At 35.2% G+C, this 23,079-nt stretch overlaps 1 protein-coding gene across 5 annotated transcripts in view; it reads right to left on the bottom strand.

The window, feature by feature from the left end:
• Positions 1–22,466, bottom strand: part of LOC150093195 (integrator complex subunit 4-like) — a 220,672-nt gene extending 198,206 nt beyond the window's left edge. Inside the window, exons 1-3 of one of the 5 annotated variants that reach the window (XM_090413370.1) lie at positions 22,272–22,451; positions 20,685–20,812; positions 1,962–2,034 (exon numbers count right to left, since the gene is read on the bottom strand). In XM_090413370.1, coding sequence (XP_090269496.1) covers positions 1,962–2,015 — 54 coding nt within the window. In that variant the 5' untranslated portion in view covers positions 2,016–2,034; positions 20,685–20,812; positions 22,272–22,451. Of the gene's footprint in view, positions 1–1,961; positions 2,035–12,283; positions 12,318–20,684; positions 20,813–22,271 lie in introns of those variants that run through there. The other 4 variants (XM_090413371.1, XM_090413369.1, XM_090413368.1 and 1 more) reach the window with 4 other exon arrangements.
• Between the last annotated feature and the right edge of the window lie 613 nt (positions 22,467–23,079).

The raw sequence follows: 23,079 nt of genomic DNA, 5'->3' as shown, positions 1-23,079 counted from the left end.
TCTCTGTTTTGTATGTATTTTGGGGATATGCCAAAGTTCAGTCCTTTGCTCAGGATGGTGATTTCGTCGGGTGTGAGTTTGTGGTGCAATAGATTGATGATGGAATTGTTTTTTGTGGGTTTTAAGGCAGTAATATCTGAAGGGGTGGAAGCAGATAGATTGTTGTTTTGGGTGTTTGTTAGTGCATACCATTTCTTTGCGTGTCGAGCTTCTAATAATAGCATGTGGTCGTTGATGTGAGATTGGGTAATATCTCAAAAGACTGCCCATTCGTTTGGGGTCAGTAGCGTTTTCAATTGGTTTTTTGTTTTGTGACTGTATGAATATGGTTGTTGCTTATTTTTAAATCTGTTGTTTATGGCTTGTTTTATGAGAGCATGGGATGCCTGGTACCAAATTTTTTTGTTTCTGCTAATTGTGCTGTTACCGCATACTACCACGAATTTTGGTGTGATGTTTTGATTGAGGAATTTCTTGAGGAAAGTTATGTATAATTTTTGTGCAGTGTATGTTAGGATGGTTTTTTGGTATGTACCCTTTTGTAAAGTTTATGCACTCATTGAATGTGTGACGTGCAACCATGACACATGCTTGTGTTGTGTTGATATGTATGTTAAGCGAATGCTATTTTTAAAGGTGTTTTTTGTGAGGGGGGGGGGTTATGAGTAGAGAGCCAATGACAGGGGTTGTATGGTTATAAGACACAAGTAAATTACGGATATTATTTCTGGGGAACTCCCATGTTACTCCTCTTAACAAACTATTATATTTACGGCTATTTTGCCTGCTTCTGTTTAGGAGTGACCCTCTTTAAATGTCATTGGCTTTTTCACTCACAGATTCTCAGGGCATTGTAGCTGTATATTTACCAATAAATATAAATATGAGAAAAGATTATTACAGAAGCTAGCAGAAGAAGCAATGAACTGAGAGAAAGAAAAATCTGTTCTGTGAAGGGGTGTTTTAACGAATTCAGAAGAGAGTAGGTGAATAATCCTTGTTAGTTCTGATAATCCATGGACAATCCTATTTTAAAATGGTGAAGGATGGGCTATTAATCAAACTAGATGATCTCATCTGTACTCAATTGAGTATTTTTAAAGATTTCTTAGGAGCATCACCTCAAATGGGAGAAGAGTAGTCAAGGAGATGACAGATTTGTGTTTTGTATAAACCTAAAAGATGTTTTCCGAGTAATACCTTTGTAATATGTTTATATTATGAAAAATCTCATTTTTCTAAAGATTTGTCTGTTATCAAAAGAAAGAATAGTTCTTTTCTGTAATAAATCAAACAAAACTGAGTTTACTGGGAACGAAATTAACAAGTTATCAATAACTCATTGAAGGATGAATTGTGGAAAAGAATTTTGGATTGCAGAAGTTCATAAAGTTGTAGTGATTTATGTATTACAAGTGCCAATGAGAAAAAGGATTTGCAATCAACTGGAGAGGGTCACTGATATACAGAAGAAAGACCAAAGTTTTGTGGAACAGAACACATTAGCTGCAAAGAAGATAAAGATTCTTCCAACATCACACATAATATTGTCTAGACAGAAAATATAAACTTGTATATACTTTCAAGTATGTCAAGTATTTTATGAAATATATTTTCTAGTATATCTCATTGAAGCATAACTTCATTTGTTGATTTCAGTGAAACATTATATCACATCCATCTAAATTTAGTATCTCAAAATCATACTTATATATATAGAGAGAAAAGAGTATTTATGGGTAATTAATATATACTAAGGAGAAATAATTAACATCTGAATCATAAAAATATAGATAAACATTGTAAAAGCTTTAAGCAAGAGATAATAAATATCTACCTTGAATTAAATATGACAAAACAATTAGATAAGGAAATTAACACCAACAATATGGTACAGACAAACACATAAAACAAAATATGAAATGAATTGTACTAGGAAAAAAAAAACTAAAACTTTTTACCTGCAAAACTTGGGAAAACTGAGCTAAAGCTCTCTTCTTCAGTAATGCTGCCATTATTGCATGGTTTTAATACCTACATAAAAAGTTCACTTCATTGGTAAACATTTTCATATTAATTTCATATATTTTAAAGTATATAGTAAAGAAGATTCTACAGAAATTAAAATAAAAGAAGATATTTTTCAAATTATTAAATAAATCCTAATTGAAGAAATAATAAATAAAACAAAGAATACAAGAAAATAAAGAACATAATACAAGAAAGATTATATCATCATCAGACCTCAATGGAAAATCAAAAGGCTACAAAAGATCCATCCATCCAAGAGCACTATAATCAGCAGGACTCAAAAAATTATGCAAAATCCAAGTCACCATACAAAAAAAATGCACTTACTCAAGATCCACATTTTTTTTTTAAATGACTCAATAAGTCATTTATTTCAATAAGTCAATAGGAGTTCCATAAACTGATCAGTAGTGCAGTAACTTTTTACAGTTAAAAAGATATTTTAGAACTTTATTTTTATTAATTTAAAAATATTCTATTTTGTCCAGTCTGCAGATACTCTGAATGGCTCAAGCAATTAGCTTTAGTTGCTTCAGTCATAATTAAAAATAACAATAACATCAGACCAGTAATATATCCTACGGGAATCTGAAGTAGTAATTCTTACTCACTGTTGTTAACCATTCTTCCCACCAGTCACTGTTTGCAGATTTTGACACTACTTATAATCACACACTCAAAAAATTAACGACTGATCCTGATTCCTGCAGAAACCACTAGTTAAAAGAACCCAACTAAAAATCTGATTACTATTTTCTGCATTCCATCTCTTTATTTCTCTCACACTTCAGTGCCTTACTCTCAATGCCATATTCCACAACCTTATGATTCTGAAGGTATTGCACAGAACATCTTACTAAAATCCAAATATACAATGTAAAATTATTTCCTCAGTCCAATTCGTAACAATAACTTAAAAACTAATCAAGTTTGTTAAACAGGATTTGCCCTGGAAAAGCCAAGTTACAATTCACTTGTAGTTTTAATGACATCTGATTTTATAATCTGTCCTTACAAAGATGTCATTTTTCTACCACAAATATTAGACTATAGTTTTTTCATTTCACTTTTCAACCCTGTATATTAGACTGAGGACGAATGGAACTTCATCCAAACATGATGATGATGCCCTTACTAGTGGATGGACACATGGTTAGCATACCTGCTCTCCAACCAACAGGTCGCATGTTTGAATACTACCACCGTGGGCATGGATGTACGTGACTGTCTTTAGGTGGCAGATTAATTTCATCACTTGGTGTGAGACCATTGTTCTGCTTACCGGAGGCCTCAATTGGCTTGATAAAGTTCCATATTTGGTCTGTAGAGTAGGATCTCTGGACTATGTAAATATAAATAAATGAAAAATTATTTATTTTTCATTTATTTATATATATATATAATTGATAAAAACTGATAAAATAGAAATATATATAATTGATAAAAATGGAAAAAAAAAATCCTTGCCTCACCCACGACACAAATATACTATAGGTTTACTAATAACCTCTTGTGGGTAAGAACCACATACATAAAAAAAAAACTGACCCCCCCCCCCCCACCTCTTACCTCAAGGAATGTATCAAATACCAAGTTTTATACTACTTTTTTTTTAAAAGTAGTATGAAATTTTATATATATTTGAAATAGATTAAATGAATGGAAGCTGAGAAATAAAATTAGAAAATTTGCAATAAAAATAGAAACAATTTATTTAAGTTAAGGGATATTACATCCCATATTGTTTCTTAGCCGAATAAGAAACTCAAAAGAGTTTTATGCCGAATATAGAAATTATATAAGGTTCGGCGATTCCAAGCGTAAGCAAATACCTGGATAGCAGCAACTGACCCTTAAGGTAGTGCAAGCTGAGGCAACTCATAGCAAAGGTGGAGCAAGCTCCGATCACTGCTATCCAGGTATTTGCTTACGCTTGGAATCGCCGAACTTTATATAATTTCTATATTCGGCATGAAACTCTTTGAGTTTCTTATTCGGCTAAGAAACAATATGGGATGTAATATCTCTTAACTTAAACAAGTTATATGTCGCCGAATTGAAGCCTTTGGCTCTTCATATATTTAGTAATTTATTAGGATACCACTTGGCAATTTTCATAGAAGGGATGTAAGTTCTGTTCGCTACAAACTTAGTATTAATTAGGTCTACCTACTCACTGATGAGACCTCAATGAGGGTGGAAACCGGTGTGGGGCAGATCTGGCTTTGAGAGGCTCCACTTGGAGGTAGGTTTTGCCTGTCTCTGAGTGGGGCCACTGTTGAGATTATGGCTCTGCTTGGTGGTGGGGTGAGCCTGCCACTGGGTAGATCCAATGCTGAGAAGTTCTTCTCGGTGACGGAGTGAGCCTGTCATCGAGTGGAACAACTGAGTTGGGCGATCTTTCGGGATCGTCTTATTTTTAGAGCCCACTTCACCTATACATAAGGTTGAAACCGGTCTGGGTAGTGACCTTCTCTCATAATGCTGAACAGCTCCTAGGAGCTAAGTTCACATTATGGGTAAATATCAAGAATAGTGATCAGATCTTGCTCCACCTTTGCTATGAGTTGCCTCAGCTTGCACTACCTTAAGGGTCAGTTGCTGCTATCCAGGTATTTGTTTACGCTTGGAATCGCCGAACTTTATATAATTTCTATATTCGGCATGAAACTCTTTTGAGTTTTTTATTCGGCTAAGAAACAATATGGGATGTAATATCCCTTAACTTAAACAAGTTGTATGTTTAGCTCTTCATATATTTAGAAACAATTTAAGTAAAAAATTACAAAAAATATATATAAAATTTAAAAAATGGGGAGAAAAAATCTTTAGCCCACCCATAATACTATACGTTTACTATAACCTTTGTGGGTGGGAACCACATTAAAAAATAAAATAAATAATAAATAAAGGAAAACAGAAAAAAAAACTGACCCTACCCCTCTTATCTCAAGGACTATAGCAAATATTGCATACTACTTTAAAAAAAAAAAGTACTATATACATATATATATATTTGAAGTAAATAAAATGACTGGAAGCTGAGAGATAAAATAGAAACACCGTTTTTTTATTTAATTTAATTAAAGTGCACAGCTAGTTTCGTCTTCTTAGAAGACTTCATTGAGTGCATTACATGAAAGAGAAACACAAAAAATCTCAAGAGAAAAGCTATAAATTAAATTGCCAATGCGTTGCTGACTGAAGGCATTACTGTATTACTGGATACACTGTATTGTTTGGCAAACTCTGCCATTGCTGGTCCCAAGTCCGGATGAGAAAGGAGGAGGGTTGTACTTGTGGCTAGCAACCATAATATGGAAAAAACATATTGCTACAGAAACCTCAACCATTGTTGGAAAACTGAGACAAAATCAAGAGGGAGAAGTACTAGGGAAAATGAAGCAAGCCAGTGAAAGCCCCATTAGGGAAGCAGACAGGCAGAAAACTCCAAGAAAAAAACCTATAGAGGTTTTTTATTGGAGTTTTCTGCAAAACATTTAACCAAAATTGGATGCTGGAATATTAGGACTTTGTACGAAAGTGGAAAAGCTAACTTACTAACCAGAGAAATGGACAGATACAAAATAGAAATACTAGGTCTAAATGAGACAAGATGGAATGGTAGGGAGAAATCCAACTAACATCAAACAAATACATTTTATATTCTGGAAACCAGAATGAAGATGACACACATAGGTATAGCTTTCATGCTAACAACAGATGCTAGAAGAGCACTAATTGAATGGAAACCAGTTTCTGAACAAATCATCAAAGCTAGATTTAAAATTAATACAGAAATGTGACTGTAATAAACATATATGGACCAACAAACAATGCAAAAACAGAAGAGAAAGAAGACTTCTATGACATGCTGCAAAAAGAAGTAGATGAAGTAAAAAGTAATGATATGCTTTTAATTATAGGTGACATGAATGCAAAAGTAGGAGATAGTAATGTGGGATAAGAACGAATAATGGGAAAAAGTTAAGGAAACTGTAACGAAAATGGAGAAATCCTAAAAACTTTTGCACTTTCAATGATATGATCATAGGAGGAACGTTATTTAAACATAAAGACATCCATAAACAGACTTGGATATCACCTGATAAGAAATCCAAAAACCAAATAGACCATATTTTAATAAACAGAATTGGAGAACCTCTTTGACAGATGTAAGAGTTTGGAGAGTGCAGATGCCTTTACAGACCACTTATTATTGATTGCAAAAATAAAAATGAAACTAAGAAAAATATTTAAAGACAAGAACCAAAGAATTAAATACAATATATCCAAACTGAAACACAAGGATACTAAAGACAAATATAAAGTAACATTAAGGAATAAATATGGAAGCCTTGTAGAACAACATAAGGAAATAGACATAAACCATCACATTATGTGAAGAAAGGAAAGCTTTATGGAATACACTTCTGCGAAGTACAAAAGAAATAGGATAAATGAAAGATACAGGCTTAAAAACAGACAGGTAAAAAAGAAGTGCAAGGAAAGATAGAAGAGTTTTCCTGGAGGAAATGTGCAAAGAGGCTGAAGAAGCAGCAAGTAAATTTGACCCAAAGAGGTTGTTAGCTCTTCCCAGCTAACAAGAAAGTTAGCTGGGAAGAGCTTTAAAAGAGAAAGGCCTGTAAAAAATAAACAAGGAAAGTTACCCACAAATGAAGCAGACATAGAAAAAAAATGGGTACAACATTTCCAAGTAATTTTAAATGGAGAAATAGAAAACCTAGAACAAGAAACACCAGAAGAAGAAATACTTAAAATAAATACAGGAAATATAACTGAACTAGAAATAACTCAGGCAGTGAAGAAACAAAAAACAATAAAGCAGCTGGGAGTGACAATATACAGACTGAACTACTTAAAGCAGATATAAACACTACTGTTGAAATGCTACACCTGCTATTTAATCAAACACGGGAAAAGGAGGAATGGCCTGAAGAGTGGAATACAGGACTCCTGGTGAAACTGCCAAAAAAGGGCGATATAACACTTTGTAAAAATTGGAGAGGGATTTCACTTCTAAATGTTGTAAGTATTTACTAGAATTTTGCTAGAAAGAATGAAACAAGAAATTGAAACTAAACTGAGGAAAGAACAGGCTGGGTTCGGGCCAAACAGATCTTGTATTGATCAGATAATAACATTAACAATAATTGTTTGTTGAATAGTCAATAGAGTGGCAGAGTAGCCTATATTTGGGATTTAGTGACTTTGAACATGCATTTGCATAGACAGAAAGACTATATGGAAGTTAATGAAGCACTATGGGATTCCTCAGAAAATCATAAATATAACAAAGAAAACTCATGAAAAATAGAAAATCCAAATAATAAATAACGACAAACTATCAGAACCATTTGCAACAAACACAGGAGTAAGACAAGGATGTATGCTCTGTCCGACCATCTTTCTGATTGTTATTGATTGGGTGATGAGGAAAACATCTGGCATTCAATGAGGATGGTCAAATAAAATCAGTGACCTGGATTTTGCAGACGATACATGCCTTTTGGCACAAAAACATCAACACCTCCAAAAGAAAATAGATAATTTAAACCAGGACGCAAATAAATGCAGATTGAAAATAAACCATAACAAGACTAAATAATGAAGATAAACCCCAAACAAGAATTAGTCTTTGAAATACTAGGGAAAACACTGGAACAGGTAGATAACTTTGTCTACCTGGGATCAGTGATCAGCACACAAGGAGGAACCAAACAGGACATACAAAATAGAATCCAGAAAGCACAGATTGCATTCAGTATGATGAAGAAAATTTGGGGCTCCAAAGAAATAAAATTAAAAGCCAAAATTAGGCTCTTCAACACTAATGTTAAACCAGTTTTACTATACGGAGCTGAGACATGGTCACTAACAAAGGAAAACATAAATAAAATACAGATCTACATAAACAAGTGCTTGAGGAAGATACTAGGAATATACTGGCCAAATAAAATAACAAACATAGAACTTTGGGAGAGAAAAGGTCAAACCAGCATCAGAAATTAAATCACTAAAAGAAAATGGAACTGGATAGGTCACACAATCAGGAACCCAGATAAAGAAATAGCAAAAATTGAACTAGAATGGAATCTTCAAGGCAAGAGGAAAAGAGGTAGACTCAGGATAACATGGAGAAGAGAACTAGAAACAGAGGCAAGACAGCTGAGACGTTCCTGGAAAGAGATCAAAAAAGAAGCATTGAATAGAGTCAGATGGAAATCAATGGTTGAGGCCCTATGCTCCGCAGGAAGTGAAGAGGATAGGTAAGGTAAGGTATTGTTTGGCATGTGCACATGGTCATGGTCTCATGAACGCCAAAGTGGGATAGCAGCGTAGTAACAATCAGAGAGATTATAGCCGAGGTTAGTGTTAAGATATAATGGACTGAGGATGATTTCTTTAGATTCCATAATTCTTCTCTTGAATTGTCATAACATCTAAAGATGTTCTCTGATTTGTTCCAGATGACTGGATGAGTGATAGAATTTTCATCAATTAGGGTCAGCAGAAGGACATGATTGGACAGTGCACCAGCTCCAGTTCTGCCACAAGTGATGTCTCTCATGTTCTTCCACATGAATTCAATGGATTTTTCATTCTGACCAAAATAGCACGTTGCAGCACCAACGACAGTAAATGCCAGGATATTTTAAGTTATGTTTTTGTTTAGGTGTACTGAGTAAGAGCTTGGGCAGAGGAGTGAAAGAAGTCTAGATTTTAAATTTCTTGAGAACTTTAGCTAACTTAGGAGAAACTGAGCTGATATACAATAGAGATATATGGCGTTTTACATCATTCATTTATACATATATGTGTGGGTGCAACTTTGCAACCTTGGAAAAATAGATTACTAGCTTTACGCAATTTGTTTGTTTGTTTGTAGTGAAAAGTCAAAAAAGGTAAGTTTAGAAGACCAGTAAATGGTTGATGCAATTTCTTTTTTTCTCCTTTTATGCCTTTTCCTTGTTTGTTTAAACAGCACTTTCCTTTTTTTGTCTTTTTCTAATGATTCTGGAAATGGTGTGTCAGTTGATTTCATCATATGTTAGGCCTAACAACTTGCTAGCTATCTCTTATACCTTAATGACTAGCAAGTGGTATCAAAAAGTTTCGAGACTAGGTTTGTAACATGCCAACAGATGGCAGCATAAGGCTACACGCACAGTCACAGGGAGCACCTACCTTTATAAGTCAGTGTGTCAAATGACATCGTCCTGTGTACATAAGGAACTGTGCAATTGATGCTATTCTGACCACCTGCGTTACCACATCTGCAATTTCATCACGGACAGCAAGTTAGAACAAAGAACAAAGTGAAATTCACGTTTGAAAAAATGTGAAATTCAAGGCACACAGTCACAGGGAGCACCTACCTTCATAAGTTAGTGTGCCAAAAGACATTGTCCTGTGTACATTGGAAGCTGTGCAACTGATGTTATTCTGACGACCTGCATTACCACATCTGCGATTTCATCATGGACAGCAGAGCAAAGTGAAATTCACATTTGAAAAAACTTGAAATTCGAGGATCATTACTGGTGACGAAACTTGGGTGTACGGGTACGACCCTGAGCCAAAGCAACAGTCTTCACAGTGGAAGAGCACATCATCTCCATAACCGAAAAAGGCGAGGTAGGTCTGCAGCTCAACATTGTGCATCGAGAATTTGTCCTCAGGGGCCAGACCGTCAATAGCGAGTTCTACTGCCAGGTTTTAAGGCGCCTGAGGAAGGACATTCGGCGAAAGCGACCAGATCTGTGGCGCGTGAAAAACTGGATGCTCCATGACGACAATGCACCCTGTCACCGACGTGCGAGTTTCTTGCCAGAAACAACATCTCACTTCCGCACCAACCCTACTCGCCAGATTTGGCTCCTGCAGACTTCACCCTCTTCCTGAAGATAAAGATCCAGCTCAAAGGTCACGGTTTTGACACCACTGCGGAGATCGATCCGGTGCAAATCACAGAAAGTGCTTGACAAGCTTTGAAAAGAAGACTTCCAGGACACATTCTAGAAGTGGCAAGAATGCTGGGAGCGCTGTATTGATACAAGGGGACTATTTTGAAGGTGATAGTGTGTAAACGTAGATAAATAAAGTAATTTCTCGTAAACAGAGCTAGTCTCGAAACTTTTTGATACCACCTCGTATATCATGTCTATTTGTAAATGCATGTGCAATCCAGTTGTCTTTTATGAAAGGAAAAACTACAGGTTCTCAGAGTGAGAAATTGTGTCATATGAGACCAACTAACTCACCTTCATTTGAAAAATACCTTATAAAGATTCCTCATATCACATATAGGATGAATCAAGGTTTTTAATTCCTTTTTATGACCAAAGGAACATATACTGAATTAGTGTTCTGAGTGCTAGATACCCCTATGCTTTTACTCTTCTCATCATAAACTTTCACTGTTTAACCGTCCTGAGCTGCTTTCTTTTTTATTTTCTGGTTCATCAAATTAGCCATTAATCTGGTTAGCTCCTACTGTAATGGCAATTGACTGGTATAATCAGTAAGCAGCAGAAAATGGAACTTCCTTAACATTTCCAATTGTTCACCAACATTTAGCCTATGCATTATCCTCGATTAATTCCCAAAAATCCTTCTGTAGAATCTCAATTTTGTATTTTTCATAAATCATTCCATGGGAGAAATTAATACGTATGAGTCTATTACTAATAGAGATGTTAGTCATCCTCAATGATTCTGTGATGAGCAGTGAGTCTAGAGTACGGTACATGAATAGAATCAGTCAATGAAAATGCATGGTCAGTCATGAAATTTTAATGTAAAAAGATCTTTTAATCTTTTATTTATTTTGTAAATGTATCATTTATTTATTACTTTTGTAAATGTATCATTTATTTATTATTTTTGCAACAGCACTGACAATAAAAGAAAATCAGTTCAGTTGTATAGTCAATATAGTGGAAGACTGTAAACATTTCTTTCAAATATACGAAGGCTATGATGATGATGTAGGAATGAGATGTAATAAGCAAGATATATAACATGTTACACGTGCAAAGATAGATGTTCCTTAGAATGTGAATACCAAATACTGTATAAAATCAGTTTCTCACTCTTAAAATCATTTTAATTCCATCTAATAATTTCTATTCCTCTGCGATGCCTATGTGAATGTTGAAGTTTTGTACTACATTCCCAATGATGTTTCTCTGACAGAGATGATAAACTGCATTCATTAAACTGTTGTCTCATTCCCCGATTTATTCCACTTCCCAGTTATGGATGATCAGTTTGTTTATGAAAATAAAACAAACAGCAATTAGGTATTCATTTGCAATTTTTCAACTGGCCATATTAACAGCAGTGGTATTACTACTTTCAGTCATCCTTGTGGTCTCTATCCTATAGCTTTCTGCCATCAATATTTTCATAGATTAATATTTCTTAGATCAATTTGTAGTTTTTTTAAGCTAATATCAGTAATTTTCTCCAGTCAGTCTATCTTTAAACTCCTCCTTCACTCCTCCAACTCAACACAGCAGTAGCATATATAGGTTTGATATATAGCAGGAGTGTTCAACCCGTCAATCAAAGAGCAATTTTTGGTAGATCTCGTGTATTCCTCCTTACTTACAAATTTAATTAAAACTGAAAACATAATATTTTATTTATAATTATTTTGTATTATTTTTAATGCGCTTTAAGTGTATTGCTATTGTTTATTTATTTTTCATTAAAATTGTCAAATCAGTAATTTTCTTATAAGTCCGGGTAAATGAATTAATTTGGATCAGTAGAAGTCAAACAGCGAGCCAAGTGAATACGATTATAAGCAAAGTGTAAAAACTCAATTGTAGCTTAAATATTCCAAAGCACATTACATCGATTTTTTACTTAGGTTAAGTCCCATGTGAATATTGTAAAAAAAATAAACTTTGTTTGTCTCGGTATAGTTTGTATTAGATGTTTTTGTAAATAACTCTTTTGAAGCTAACTGTATATACTGCTTTAATAAGAATATGTTAGAGTGTTAAAAACAAAGACAATGTTTTTGTTGCCGAAGAAAGATTGTTATTGAAACTTGTATGTATGAGAAAGGCTTGCAGGTTCTAAGTGTAAACATCTCCGAAGTCAGTCAGAAATGAAAGAGTTCAAACAACTTTCCGATGGCCGGCAACTTACAATCAAAAGAAAGCAGAGGAGAACAAAAGGCATGCCGAACTTAAAACTTAAGATGAAAGACTCATACCGATTCTTTGGAGGTTGCCAAACTTCATGCGAGGTCTCAGAGGAGGCCTAATAAAAAGGGACTGAAGCAAGCAGAAGGGGTCCTGGTTCCAGAATTGCTGTCAGAGAGACTGCCCGGTCCAGAGTCGTCGTCAGAGAGACTGCCCAGATCATGTTGCTCGAGAGAAAGTTTCCCTCTTCCAGAAAGGAGCTTCTCAGTTCGCGACGTTCGCTAGAGAGACTACTTCTAGGCTGCAGACAAGGTTTCAAATTGCCGAAAGGAAGAGTTCCAATTGCCAGAGAAAAGTTTCCAGGCTAGGTTAATGTCAGACATTCACCAGTGTGTGTTGCATTTTCATTACAATTTGATGAATCAAACGACTTCACTGATATTGCTCAGTTAAATGGTATTTCAAGATTATTCAAGTAAAGAAGAACTTTTGAAAATTATACCATTATTGGGAAGGATTAGGGGAAAAGACATTTTTTCGGCATTTGATGAATTTGTGAAACAACACAAACTTCCGCTTTTTAAACTTGTGTCTATTAATACTGATGGTGCTCCTGCAATGATAGGTAATAAATCAGGCTTCATTTCATTATGTAAAAACTATGACAAATATCCAGATTTTTTAACATACCACTCTATTATTCACCAACAAGTACTGTGTAGTAAAAGATTAAACACAAAAGATGTTTTGGATATTACATTTAAAATTGTAAATTCTGTTCGAGGAAAAGCCCTGCAACGGCGGCTATTTAAATTACAGGCAGATGATGATGATAGGGAACTTCTGTTGTACAATAATGTTCGCTGGCTCAGCAGAAGTCAATTTTTAGAAAGATTTCTTGTATTAATTAACAACAAAAAATTTTCTTTAAGAAAGGGTATTTGTTAGCAGCAATAGTAAGCTGTATTCCACGAGCGAAGAAGCGGACACAATTTGGTGTAAAGTGGATGACAAACAATATAAAAAAGGAACTACAGTTGAAGAGACTATGGAAGAGATATAAGGAGAGAGGTGGAGGGCAGATACAAGAAGAATATAAGAAGCAGGCCAGGAGAGTGACCAGTATGGTGAGGAAGGCAAAACTGAAATATGAGAAGAGATTGGCACTAAGATCCAAAGAAAATCCTAGGGAATTTTTCAGCTATGTGTCCAGTGGAAGGAAAAATTATTGTGGAAGAATGACACTGTGGGATAAAAATGGGAATAGAGTGACTGATGCAGAGGACATAGTGGAGTTGTTCAATAAGCACTTAATTGAGTATTTCATCCTGGAGAAGAAGGTTTTAATACTAGAGGGATAGGGCAGGTTCAGGATTTAGAGGTGCAAGAGGAGAGTGTGTTCCAAATACTGAGTACTCTGGATACCAGTAAAGCTGTGGGACTGGATGGTATATCACCATGGGTTTTGAGAGAATGTGCTAAAGAACTGACAACTCCATTGACCTGGTTCTTCAATAAGTCTAGCTGTGTGAAAGGTACCCAAGGAATGGAAGCAAGGTAAGGTAGTGCAGCTGCACAGGGATGGTAGCAGACTGGAAGTGTCTAATTATAGGCTTTGTGTGTCATCAGTAGTTGTTAAGGTCTTGGAGAAATTAGTGAGGGACTATATACAGCGTTGGGCATATGAGGGTAATGTTATTTGTGAGAATCAACATGGATTTGTTAAGGGGTGCGCTTGCTTTAGTAATATCATTGCCTTTTATAATAAAGTGACAAGAGCAGTTGATGAGAGAAAGGCATATACTGCCATTTTTTTAGATTTTGCAAAGGTGTTTGACAGGGTGCCACATTATAAGCTGATATTTAAGTTGCAGCACATGGGTTTAGATGTCGGGTTAGTCAAATGGATTCAGGATTGGCTGTCTGATAGGGTATCAGAGAGTTGTGTGTGGTGGGGCAATATCAAGGAGTCAGAAGGTTACAAGTGGAGTTCCAAGGGCTCAATACTGGGACCTGTATTGTTCAACCTTTATATCAATGACATTGTCAATGGATTGCAAGGGGATATTCAGTTGTTTGCAGATGATGTGAAGCTGGGAAGGATTATCAGTAATACTGCACATGTGGCAGCCCTGCAAGATGATTTGAATAAACTAGACAGATTGGCATATGAATGGGGGTTCGGTTTAATGCAGCAAAATGTAAAGTCTTGAAGTTTGGGACACATCGATGGGAGGATGCATACTCATTGGTGGAGCTACACTGGAGGAAGTAGGGAAGACAAGAGATCTAGGGCTGATGACCAATAGAAAACTGAATTCAGGGAGCATATTGCAAAGGTGGTGAAGGTAACTCAGAGGATTGCGGCAATACTGAGAAGGATGCTGACCTGCAAGATAAAAGTTATCATTCCATTGTATAAAAGCCTGATCAGACCACACTTAGACTAATGTTTGCAGGTTTGGTACCCAGGATTTGAAGTGGATAAATTAAGTGTGGAAAGGGTACAGAGGCAGATAACAAAGATGGTTTCAGGACTGTACAATGTCAGTTATGAGGATCGACTGAGGGAATGTGGACTGCAGAGTTTGGTGGACTGAAGGAGAGGTGATATGATCGAGACTTTTAAACTGTTGAGAGACAGCAGTTACAGGGTAGGCATTGGGGAGTTCTTGCGCTTGGTCGAACAGCGAGAAGGGGTGATGACAAGGGGCCATCCCTGGAAATTATGAAAGGAGGCTGTGAGCAAGACGGTGAGGAGTGGTTTCTTTGCATGGAGGGTGGTTAAAACATGGAATGCACTGCCTGAGAGAGAGAGGTAAGAACAGGAATGGTCAATGGGCTCAAGGAGTGGTATGATAAACTTTGTGTTTCCTAAAAACGACCTCCCATGAAGAGTCTTTTGACTCCATGGAGGCCTGGATAATAATATCAACAGATTACTTTGCTCTTGATCCCTGCCTACACGCGACATTTATTTGCTACAGGCCTTGTGGCCTTTAGCATGTGGGAGTGTTATTGAAAAAAAAAATAAAAGTTTGCAAACTTAAAAACAATCCAAGCATTCCTGATATTTTATAAGGTTAGGATGGCTTAAAGTAACAATCCCTAACCTACAAATGGTGTTAAAAAAATAAAATAAAAATTACTTGGGTAAACATACAGACAAATTGGCCTTCAGAATACACGTGCAATTTACAGACAAAAATACTTGTGGTGGTGGGCAGGAGATGGCATTGGTATAGATTTAGTGGATTAAGTAGTGGAGACGGAGAGTTGAGTAGGTGCCCTCCCTTGATGAGTCTCTGGACTCCTTGGAGGTATCACGAAATAATAATAATAGTAAATATAATCAATTGAACAAGGTGTATTTATCTGAACAGCTGAGATGATTCCATTAATCCTTTAATAAGTCATGCATGGTGTTGGCAACAATAAAGCTTAAATTAAGCTTGCTAAGAAATAATATTCTTGTTTATTCCATTATCCAAGTGCAAACAAAGCAAGTCCCCTGTGTGGTGGGCGAGGAATAAGAATAGCCCCACTGTAGCCCATGCATGTCGCATGAGGCAACTAAAATGGGAGACCAACTTGGAGGACCAGGCCTCCGTATTTATGACCCCTGGAGACAGGGTAACCCAGCTACACCCCCAGGCACATAAATACGGAGGCCTGGTCCTCCAGGTTAGTGGTTGGGCATGGAGCCGATGCCCCACCTTGGAAAAAAACTTGTTATGAAATCTAAAGAAATAAGTGCTGGATGGACTAAATGGTGACAAAATGGCAAATGTCTTAACGATTTGAAAATTGGATCATGGAACGTAATTTCTCTTTACCAATCTGGAGCTTTAAAAATGCTGCTGGAGCAATTGGATAAATACAGGATTCTTGTTACAGCTATACAAGAAATGAGTTGGACAGGAGAGGCGATTATGGAAAAGAAAACTTATATTATTTTTTATAGCTGCCAAAAAAAGAAAAATCACATGTTTGGAACAGGTTTCATTATAAAAAAGAGGATAAAACATCTTATCATGGACTTTAAAGCAAACTCACCTCGAATGTGTAGGTTATGAATTAAAGGACAGGTTTTAACTACAGTTTTATTGTACGTGCTTCAACTGAAGATAAGAATGATGCTGAAAAAGAGTTGTTTTATGATGAATTAGATAAGATTTGGGGAATGTCCAAAGAGGGATGTAAAAATTATTATAGGTGATTTAAGTGCCAAGATAGACAAAGAGGATACACACAGGCCAACCACTGGGAAATATAGTTTACATAATGAGACTAATGATAATGGGATTAGACACTGATCAACTTTGCTTCTTCAAGAAATATGGTTATTGGTAGTACAATGTTTAATTATAAAGATATTCATAAAATGACATGGAAGTCTCCTGATGTAGGCATCTAAAGGATCTTTAGATTAAATCAATCATTTTTTAATAGACGCAAGACACCTATCAAATTTAATGGATGTTAGAACCTACAGAAGAGCAAATATTGATTCTGATCATTATGTGATTATATCAAAGGTTAGAAGCACAATCTCTAATGTAAGATATATGGGTCCCATGCTAGAAAGTTTAATAAGGAAAGATTGAAGAAATTAGAAGTTGAAGCCAAATATGGTGAGGGAAAGAGAATCAATGAAAACCTATCTAGTCTAACCATTGGTGAGAATGTTAATGAAGCTTGGGATGTTCTTAGGGATGTCATAATAACAACAGCAGACACAGTATTAGGGAAAGTCAGTAGAGTTAAGTATAACTATTGGTTTGTTGCAGAATGTGTGACTGTATTAAAAAATGAGTCATATAAACAAATGCAGCAAAGAAACCATACTCTGTGGAGGAATATCGTTTGGCAAGAAAAGAAGACAAAAGAGTGCATAAGAATAGAAAGAAGAAATACTATGAGGATGAACTTAAAGAATTGGACCATCTCAGAAGTATGAATGAAAGCAGATCTTTCTATCACAAGTTAATTAATAGTCGGAAAGATTTCCAGCCTAGAACAACGTTATGTAGGGATAAGGAGGGTATAATTTTGAGTGGGAATGAAAATACTAGGAAGATGGGCAGAGTATTTCAATGAACTATTGAATTCAAATATATCTGGTCAATTAGATGATGTGGAAGAGAACCAAGATCTAGAAGATACAGATGCAGAAGTGGAGGCAGCTATTAAAAAACTTAAGAACAATAAGCCCCCAGGAATGGATAGAATACAAACAAAATTAATTAAAAGTGCAGGAACAAAATACTTCAAGCAGCTGTGTCAGCTTATCAACAAAATCTGGATTAATGAAACAATTCCAGACGAATGGAATCCGAGCATCATATGTCCCATCCATAAGAAAGGTGATGTAATGATATGTTCTAACTATAGAGGAATTAATTTACTATGCACAACTTATAAAATTTTCTCTAACATTCTATTTAAGAGACTTTATTCCTATGTAGAGAATATTATTGGCGATTATCAGTGTGGATTCCATCAAGGAAGATATACAATTGATCAGATTTTTAATATACGCCAATTACTTGAAAAATGTAATGAATTTGGAATTGAAACACACTACCTTTTCATAGATTTCAGAACCATATGAGATAGCATAGATAGAACTAACTTATTTATTGCAATGGGGGAACTACATATTCCATGAATTGTAGTTCATAAAGGTTTTCAGAGATGTTGGCATTAATACAAGGGGGAACTATTTCTACAAGTCAGTACAAACTTATTGCTTTAGTTAAAGCTACAATGAAAAATACTCATTGTCAGATCAAAATTCAGAACATGTGGTCTGATCCAATATATATAAAAAATGGCGTTCGACAAGGGGATGGCGTAGCTTGCTTACTGTTTAGCATAGCACTTGAAAAGGTTTTCAGAGATGCTGGCATTAATACAAGGGGGAACTATTTCTACAAGTCAGTACAAATTATGGCATATGCAGACAATATTGATGATATAGGAAAGACACGAAAAGCAATGGAAGAAACTTTCATAAGTTTAGAAAAGGCAGCAAAGAAGATGAATTTGCAGAATAATGTAGAAAAAACAAAGTCTATAAATTTGAAATTGTACAAAGTTTTGTATACTTGGGATCAGAAGTTAATTGTAAAAATGATATCAGTACTGAGATTTAGAGACTTATTCGTTCCGCAAATAGATGCTTTTGTGGACTTAGGAAACACCTAAAGTCACATCTGATCTCAAGAAAAACAAAGATGATGTACAAAATATTTGTAAGACCAGTGTTAACCTATGCCTCTGAAAACTGGGTATTATCAATGGCAGATGAAAGATTGCTAGGTCTGTTTGAAAGAAGAGTTCTCAGATATATTTTTGGTGCAGTACAAGAGAACGGTGTGTGGAGAAAAAGATATAACCATGAACTATACAGATTATTTAATGAGCCAGACATTATTAAGTACATAAAAATAAATAAATTAAGTTGGGCTAGACACATTATACATATGAATAGTAATAGAATAGTTAAAAAGATGTTTAATGCTAAGCCAGAAGGAAAAAGAAAAATTGAAGACCTAAATTAAGATGGAAAGATGGAGTGATGCAAGACATTAAGGTTTCAGGAGTCAAAAATTGGAGGAGTTTGGCATTGAATAAGGAAGGCTGGCAGAAGTTTCTGAAGAAGGCCAGGCCCCCACGTAGGGCTGTCGAGACAATGATGATGATGATGAAACAAAGCAAGTTTACATGTGAAGTATTTTCGTGACTATATAGTTATGAAGATAATTTATGCACAAACTTTGTTTGCTTACACTTGGATAAAGGATTACATGAGAACAAGAATATAATTTCTTGGCAAGTTTAATTTCTTTTTCCAAGTGGAAAAACTTTCTACAATTATTTATTAAGCATATAAATGTGATCAGTCACTGAGTTACTAGTGTTTGGATAAAATGAGGAGTCTGTATTCAGGGTGTGATGAGAGTTCCCCCCCCCCAAAGTAAAACTACTTGTTTAATTTTTCATTAAATATCCCTTCTTTCCTTATCTGAAACTTTTCCAAAGATGCTCATTGATGATAACTATCTCCGATGTTTCTTCGAATATATTTCAAAAGACTATTTATGGAATTAGCCTCAGCCCTAAGAAACTCTAACCTCAACAAATTTGGTTGTATGAGACTGCTGCAAATTTGGGAGGCTTACATCAGCAGACCTTTAGCCCAATGGCCAAGCTTAGTTCGCTAGAGGGCACCATCAGGACTTTTAGGAGAACAATAGCTTCATCACTTCATTCTCAGTTACTGTGTTGTAGTGCCTACGTGCACGTGCCTTTTTTTATAAGTTCCTTTTGAAGATGGCAACGTGACGTTGCCGAAACATCGGAAGTGTAATTTAATTTATATTCATATCTACGTTGTCAATTCCTTAAGTGATTTAGTAATGCATAACCAACGTATAAGCCTGTGTATGAGAAGTATCTCCGATGATATCCAATTCTAATAAATGGTTGTAAATGAAAGGCTTACACCTCTGCCAAAAAATTAGTGTAATTACTTCATATCTTAAACTTTCAAATGTGTTTGGGTACCAATTCTATCAGCATTATTTTTTATTATTTTTCACAATGTATGTTTGCAAAAACACACAGTTCACTAGAATAAGCACGTTTTACATTAAGCTGATTATTATTATTTTTAATTTAACTAATGATATGAAACAATTAGCAACGTGTGTTCTGTGCACTGTTGTTTGCTATCTGCATATGTGTTCTTATAAATGTCAAGTGCTTATGTGGTATCACTTCAACAACGGTAAATAATATATTATAGAACTGATAACTTCAGCCTGTAAAATCCAGATTTGTGGAGTTAGCATAGAGAAAAACCCAACAGCATAATAATAATAACAATACAAACCTAGCAATACAATATTCAATCAGATTTATTCAGCACCAGCTCCTGGTACCAGATATTAAATGACTGGCTTCTGCTCTGAATTAATATATCACATAGAACCACAAGCACAGCACATAATGCAAGATCAAACTGTAATGGCAATGTAGTAGTAGTTGGCTATAACTAGAATTAAAATCCTATACTAGATGTCAGCACTGAGAAAACTTTTTTTGCATAGACAATATTTCTTAATTTTCATCTGACATTAACTGCAAAAACTATTACCATTCTCAGAAAAAAACAATGTTTGGCAAACAGTATACAGTTGCACTGTTATGTTGCATACACAACTTTTTTTTGGCATCTTCTGAATCCAAAATCTGGGTTTTTTGACTGATGTAAGTTATATAATGCACTTTCCTGATGACAAAGAAATGCTATCCAAATGCTAAATATGTATGACAAGGACACCTACAGATAGCAGACAACTTTGTGCTATAGAATTGATAACTATACAACTGCTGTTGAACAAAGGCTTAATGGTCATAATTAATACTAATTACAAATATCAAAAGAAAGTTAATTATTATTACATGACACCTCCTTGGAATCCAACAACTTGCAACGGAAGGCCACTTACGTTATCTACACAATCTGCACTAAACCATCTTTTACTATCCAAAAACTTTTTTTTTAAATCATGGGCTGTGTAGCAAATTTTCTAGAATGAAAAATGAAGATTTTTATGCAAGGGAAAAAAACCATATATATATATATATATATATATATATATATATATATATATATACATATATATATATATATACATATATATATATATTACTATCCATTAACTCAGAGAAAGGAGCTTTGACAAGATTTTATCTACCATACAGAATTGGGGGGGGTTAAATATTAAATATATGAAATTAGTTGATGTATTTTTCACAACGATAGAGATAAGCATTTAAAAAAAAATACATTGCTTTTTTTGTTCTTAACAAGGAAATGTGGGAAAAACAGCATTTATTCTATGACTTTGTGAAGGATTAGTTATGCCTTAGTAACTTACAAACTTTTTATAACAGTGTGACAGGTGAGTTGGATGAAGAGAATAGCTACAGGATGATACTGCTGGATTTTTCAAAGACATCTGACAGAATACATTGGAATTAGTGAATAATGACAGAATACACTGGAATAGAAATGGAAGGGTAGTGTTTTTCATGAACATAGAAAAGACAACAAGGAATTGAGTGTGCTGTTGATGAAAGCATGGGAATTATGTCCACATAAGGTAAGACATAAAAGGTAGGTGTCCACATAAGGTAGGAAGGGTGATTATTATGAGTGATTTTAATTATTGCAGTATAGATTCATATGAAGAGAACATTTGAGAATAAGGAAAATTAATTTCTTGAGTTCTTCAGAGACAACTATCTCAGGCAGCATGTAAAGGAGAGTATGTGACTTGGGGCTATAGCATGGAATGAGGAGTTGAGCAGTAAGGAAATAAATACTGCTTGGGACCTGACAAAGAAATACATAACTGCATCATTGTGTGAATATATTCTGAAGGTCAAAAGGCTAAATAAGGTACGTGTAAAATGGGTGGAAAATGATGAAAGAGTGGAGATTAAGCATCAAATCTGGAAAAAGAAGGACTTTGAAGGCAGTACAGGATGAATAATGGTAATAATCAGTTACAAGAAGAGTGGCTCTGTTAGTAAGGAAAAACAAAAGTGCAGTATGAGCAGAAATTAGCATATCAGGCAAAGAAAAACCCCACAGAGTTTTTTTAGATAAGTCGCAAGTAGATGGAAGAATGATTATGGTAAGATGATGTTAATGGATGAAAATGGTAGAATGATAACTGCTGCAGAAGATACTGTTAAGGTATTCAGTGATCAATTTATAAGGGTGCTTCATTTCCCAGATGAGTCTTTGACTCCATGAGGTCTTGAGGTAATAATAATAATCCTCATCAGGGTGAAATCATGAGAAACTCAAATGTGGAGGGCAACGAGTAATATATAACTACCGCTGCCAACCACAATGTCTTTTGCTCCATGGAATTAGATCGGATGATAATAATGATATAAGAAACAAGTTTATGTTAGCATAAAATACAGTGAAATCCAGAGAACATCTTATATACTCTTAATGAAATGACTACATACCGCTGTCTATAACAAGCGACCACAAACCTAAAAATTAAATGTTAATATTATGCATTGCTTAAATTAATACATACGTTGGACATTAATCGACAATTAATAACACTCTTATAAAACTACATTATCTAAAAATCATCATGTAGTGTGTTGGAGAAAACAGAACAAAAATTAAAATTGCATGCTTTTCATCCATATTTTCATGCAACATCAGCGCCATAAACCTATAGCGGCTCTACATAAATTCAGCATTTTACTACCCCCCTCAGTCTCCAAAAGGTAGATGGGATAAAATGGCCTCGCCTACTCCCTAAAAGGGAATAAAAGGGCATTAGCTGATTTCTTTTTTAAGGAAAGGGTAAAACTGCCACATTTTATTATTGTCATCACCGTACCTTCATGGAGTTAAACACTCCTCATGGTAGGACCCTCTCTCTCTCTCTCTCTCTCACACACACACACACACAACTCATCATGTAGTGCCTTAAACGCACTCACATTATCTGCGGTCGCTACATTCTCATGCAATGCATTCCAATCATTCACTACTCTCCATTAAAAAAAAAAAATCTCACTCCCCGCTCACGCCCACCTTATACATATTTCAAAGATGACCTGTTGTTTTTTCTCTATCTCTCACCATTCTAAAAAAAAAAAAAAACATCTTCCACAATAATCCGATAAAAACTCCTTACCAAATGATATGCCTCTATCATATCTCCCCTTTCTTCTCTTATTCACTAGACTCTGCATATGAAGAAAGTTGAGAAAATTGCATTTTCTCAACCTTTCTTCGTATCTTCATATGAAGCAT

Source organism: Typopeltis vanoorti, chromosome 24 (assembly GCF_054136105.1).
Source record: "Typopeltis vanoorti isolate ZY-2024b chromosome 24, IOZ_Tvanoo_1.0, whole genome shotgun sequence".
Lineage (NCBI taxonomy): Eukaryota > Metazoa > Arthropoda > Arachnida > Uropygi > Thelyphonidae > Typopeltis > Typopeltis vanoorti.
Note: the sequence above shows the minus strand (reverse complement) of the source record. Positions and strands in the feature narration are given on the sequence as shown.